A 4,218-nucleotide genomic window follows, 5' to 3' on the forward strand; every position below is an offset into this window, starting at 1 on the left:
ACTTAAATAATGTATGGCTCCAATAAGCAAGAAACCAACATCAAGGTTGTTCCAAGACTTAGAACACTTTGCATATTCAGCCCCAAGACACTGTGGTGCTGTCTGTTTTCTGCACCCCCAATCCACTAGTGGATGGTGCAAACAGCTCTACAAAATTGCCTCAGCCTCAATTCCCCATTGTGCAGCAGCCTGTTCTTCACAATGAACTGTGCTGGGGTAACCTGGGTGGTGGCTAACATCATTAGCAGCAGGAGAGGACATGGGGAGGTCTGCTGTGGATCATTACCATGGAGAGAAGCTCTACTCCATTTCCTCCTAAGGCCTCGATGAGTGTTGTGTTTGTCCTGTAACCCGAGACAACAGGAGGATCTGAACAAACAAGGGCGCAGCCACACAGCATCACCAGGGATCCCGCTGTCTGAGGCTTGATATGGTTTAAGTTTTAAGGTTATAAATGACATTTAGAGGACATGTAGTGCAAAAATATATTTGTATTTCTACATTTATATTACAAGCAAAAGTACAGCACAACAGGGTGAAACTACAGCCTGGTATAATCTACAAACCTTCCTGGCTACAACAATTGCAGGGATGCAAGTGAGTAAAAGAAAATGGCTGCATTTCAGTATCAGAAAAACTGAAAATAAAAACATTTGATTATCTCAGTTTCAAGGCAGCTAAGACTTTCAAACCAAGGAAGTAAAATGTGTTATGAAACTTTGAGGATGTTGTGAACTGTTTTTTACCCCAGTTTCACAATCTAGCTTCTGCTGGTGCATTCCGGTGCTGTGCACCAGCTCTCTGCAGATAACACACAAAAACTGCATCTCGCAAAAACTGCAGATGCAGCTGAGACGCTCAGTGTGATGGAGGCGCGGCCACAGCCTCATCTAATTTCTAGGAAACAGCAGCCATCGCTGCGTTTTCAGGCGTGGTGTGAATCAAGATCAAGGGCTGAAATATGTGAAGGTGTTATTTTAGAGCAAGCCATTAATTTTATGACAACAGGACCAGGATGAGTGTAAATATATATATAACCTTCAACCCCTAACAGAAAGGCCATATCAAAAGGTCAAACAATGTGAATTATAATTGTTAGTTTTATTGTTTTATACAGGTTTGTGCTAGCTTACAACTGGATCTGAACTATTTATCATTGTTGGCATTCCCCTCTGAGGACAAATCTCCCTTCCCCAGACTACGGTCACTTTAGGTGCTGTCGATCAACACAATCACAGTCCTTGTTCATTTCTTCCAACAAGCGTTCTAGCTTTCTGAACAGCAAGAAGTCCTGCATGTGGTTGCCTTCGTCTCCTAGTGCAGATCCAACATTTTCATAAGGAAGTAGCGCTACACTCATGCAAATCCACCCCATCCTCGCCTCACATGGTAGAGGTTTTCCATACAAAAGGTTCCAGGGGTTATGAATGGGCTCACTAGAAATGGGCTTCATGACTGCATGACATGGCAGCTTTCCCTTCCTTAACACTCAGGACAAGGGAATTGTGATAAAAAAAAAACAGCAATCAAGCAGAAATCTGGTCAACTGACTGCCCAAAACCACTTTAATTTGCATTGACACACATTTTACATTTATTAGAAAAATAAATTTCTTTGTAAATTAAATAACCCTAATTGTTGAAAGTTGGCTGCTGTCGGAAAAGTCTCTTATTGTTGTGCTGGGTGTGGAAGGGAGTCCAAGAACAAAGGTGAAAGAGAGATAGTCATCCCAGCAGTTTAGCTTCAGAGTCCTTCGTCTTTAGTCCAGGGTATGTTAAAAATAAGTCTCTGAGTGTCCAAAAGTTCACCTGATCAACAGGGCCAGTGTTGCCCCAATTCCTGCAAATCCAGCAAATGCCATGAGTGTTGTCCTCACGATGGACTCGGGGTCTGTTACTCTGAAGAACTCAACAAAGCCATCCTGAAAAAAATAAAGGAATAAAAAATACATAAGATTTTGAGGGCAAAGGCTTATGCTTGCTGGACACGTAGGCCATGTTGCACAATGAGAGCAGTTATGCAACCATTTTTTTCTACATCCTGTCATTCAGCCATTAGTCATAACTCACCCAGGAGTTGTTTTTGACCAGCCAGTCCCGCTGGTCAGACAGCAAGTATGTGGAGATTTCCTGTCCCACCAACTCCACACAGTCCCCCCTGCCAGCCTCCTTCAGGTATTGAGACACAGCTGCCCCAAAGGATATCAGGCTGGCGATTCTGCCCCAGTTGGTGGTTCCATCTGCAAAGAGGCTCTTTGCTACTGCACTGACAAAGCTTGCATCCTGCCCTCTGTCTTCCAATGACAGTTGATTAATCATACCTACAAAAGAAATTGAGATATGGGTCAGGAATGTATTGCATTTGTACATTTGCATTTCAGAGAATATAAAAACTTAAAAAGGGGCAAAACAATGCACTTTTCTGGAAATTAGTGCAGAGCAGCTTGTTTTGACTCTGGAATGGGTTTCTCTTCAATAGACAACTTGGTTAGACTGACAACTTAATTTAGGATTCGTTTCCTTGTACGCGTATTGAGAGTAAATGGCTCCCACTAGTCAAAACAGCAGCTCCAAACATGGTATCTGTTATAAGTAATCACATATATTGCAATAAATACTGCCTGTTGGTGAAAATGCTAAAGGCTATTAGCAGCTTTCTTAGCATGAATGCAATGAACAATAAATCCGTAATACATACCATTGTATGCGTATTTGTGTTTTGCCAAAACACCCTCTACAACTCTTTTCATCGTTGATAGTGCACTACTTTCGTGCCACCCAGGTTTTGAAAGTCCAGTATGTTCTCTGAGAAAACGGCTAATGAGTTGCCTCGTGTCATTCTCCAACGCTTCAGCCCCTGCAGCACAGCTAGAGACGTCGGTTTCACTGTCCGACTGTAGCTCCGGCGTACAAGGCAAAGAACCGTCGTCGGTTTCTTGGCTGTCTTCCCGAAGCCCTTTGATTGCTGGATACCCTTTTCCCGAGCTTACTCCCAGATCCTTGGGGCGCTTTGGGGTCTCATTGGACGCGACATTCCCGTTGTGAGAGTCCAAAGAAGAGCCCATTGTAATTAGCGGAGAAGACGCTCCTGGGCCGTAGTGCATTGGTCCCTCCACGACTCCATTTTGCGGAAGAATATAGCTCATGACTCCTGTCGTTACGTGAAACGCTCCCCGCGTCGGAATGATATTCATTTGGATTATTCTCTTGAAAATTACGTTTACCGCGAATTAGTTCCGTTTAAAATTTGCCGATAGATGATTACTGCTAGCCCGTGTGATTCAAAATGCTAGCCTTGTCCCTAACGTTAACTGATAATACATGGCAAAGTCGTTCAGACAGACAGGAAGACCTCGAGGAGCAGCTCTTTATTTAACGTGCGTCAACACGTAGGCTTGAACGTCATCACGACGTCAACGTCTGTACCTTCCACGAAAAAAACGTTTCTCTCACAGTTACTCCTACTTCCCCTATTTTTGTTGTGTTTATTCTTTGACGTAACTTTAAATTTTGTACCCCGCCATTTATGTTCGTGCTGACAAGTAAACGTTTAAATAAAGTGTATTGAATATAAACAAAACAAAGTATTTTAAAGCGGTTTTGTTTGTTGTAAAGTTAACTCTTCAAATCTAAAAAAGGAGCGAAAAAACATTTATATAAAGTCGTGATGATTATTATAAAAGCTTAAATTATAAAACCGGAGGATCAAACATTGTGATTGATTTCCGAGTTACTGTTGTATTTTTCCGTGACATCAAAACCGAAGGTATGTGATGAGGAATTACCGGAAGCACGCACACACACACACACACACACACACACACACACACACACACACACAACAACAACCAATTAATCATAATAACAACAAGGTAAACAAATCTTTTCTTAAAAATAAAAATGACAAATGCCATAACATCAACAATATTACAATATTCATTATAGTAAACAGTCTTTTCTGAATTAGTTCCATCTATAATTTGACCAATATGTACAGTTAAAACAAATACAGGCATCAAAAAGCCCCTTTATTGCCTCACATATTGATAAATCACTTGAAACTCTCTCTGACCTGATCCTAGACTAATAGATATAAAGAAAACCTGGCAGGTAGATTTAATATATTTAAAACAGTACATTATAAAAGCTGTTAAGAGATATCACTGACATATAGCCACCCTGCCCTTCTAATAGCCTTTATATACTACTATATAACACA

At 41.3% G+C, this 4,218-nt stretch overlaps 1 protein-coding gene across 1 annotated transcript; it reads right to left on the reverse strand.

The window, feature by feature from the left end:
• Positions 1-471: 471 nt before the first annotated feature.
• On the reverse strand, positions 472-3,354 carry mcl1b (MCL1 apoptosis regulator, BCL2 family member b). Its single transcript, XM_069656559.1, has 3 exons — positions 2,698-3,354; positions 2,070-2,320; positions 472-1,921 (listed from the first exon to the last, which is right to left on the reverse strand). Exons 1-3 carry the CDS (start codon positions 3,191-3,193, stop codon positions 1,805-1,807), a joined length of 864 nt encoding a protein of 287 aa, XP_069512660.1. The 5' UTR covers positions 3,194-3,354; the 3' UTR covers positions 472-1,804.
• Between the last annotated feature and the right edge of the window lie 864 nt (positions 3,355-4,218).

The sequence above is a fragment of the Semicossyphus pulcher genome, unplaced genomic scaffold, assembly GCF_022749685.1.
Source record: "Semicossyphus pulcher isolate SPU_LCO1_2020_fin unplaced genomic scaffold, fSemPul1.0.p SCAF_9, whole genome shotgun sequence".
NCBI lineage: Eukaryota > Metazoa > Chordata > Actinopteri > Labriformes > Labridae > Semicossyphus > Semicossyphus pulcher.

Excerpts from the sequence above, each read along its gene's own strand:
- mcl1b (XM_069656559.1), bottom strand. The coding sequence starts at position 3,193 with ATGAATATCATTCCGACGCGGGGAGCGTTTCACGTAACGACAGGAGTC. Across the intron at positions 2,321-2,697 it reads ACACAAATACGCATACAATG|GTATGATTAATCAACTGTCA; the intron begins GTATGTATTACG and ends TTTCTTTTGTAG. Across the intron at positions 1,922-2,069 it reads TGGTCAAAAACAACTCCTGG|GATGGCTTTGTTGAGTTCTT; the intron begins GTGAGTTATGAC and ends TATTTTTTTCAG.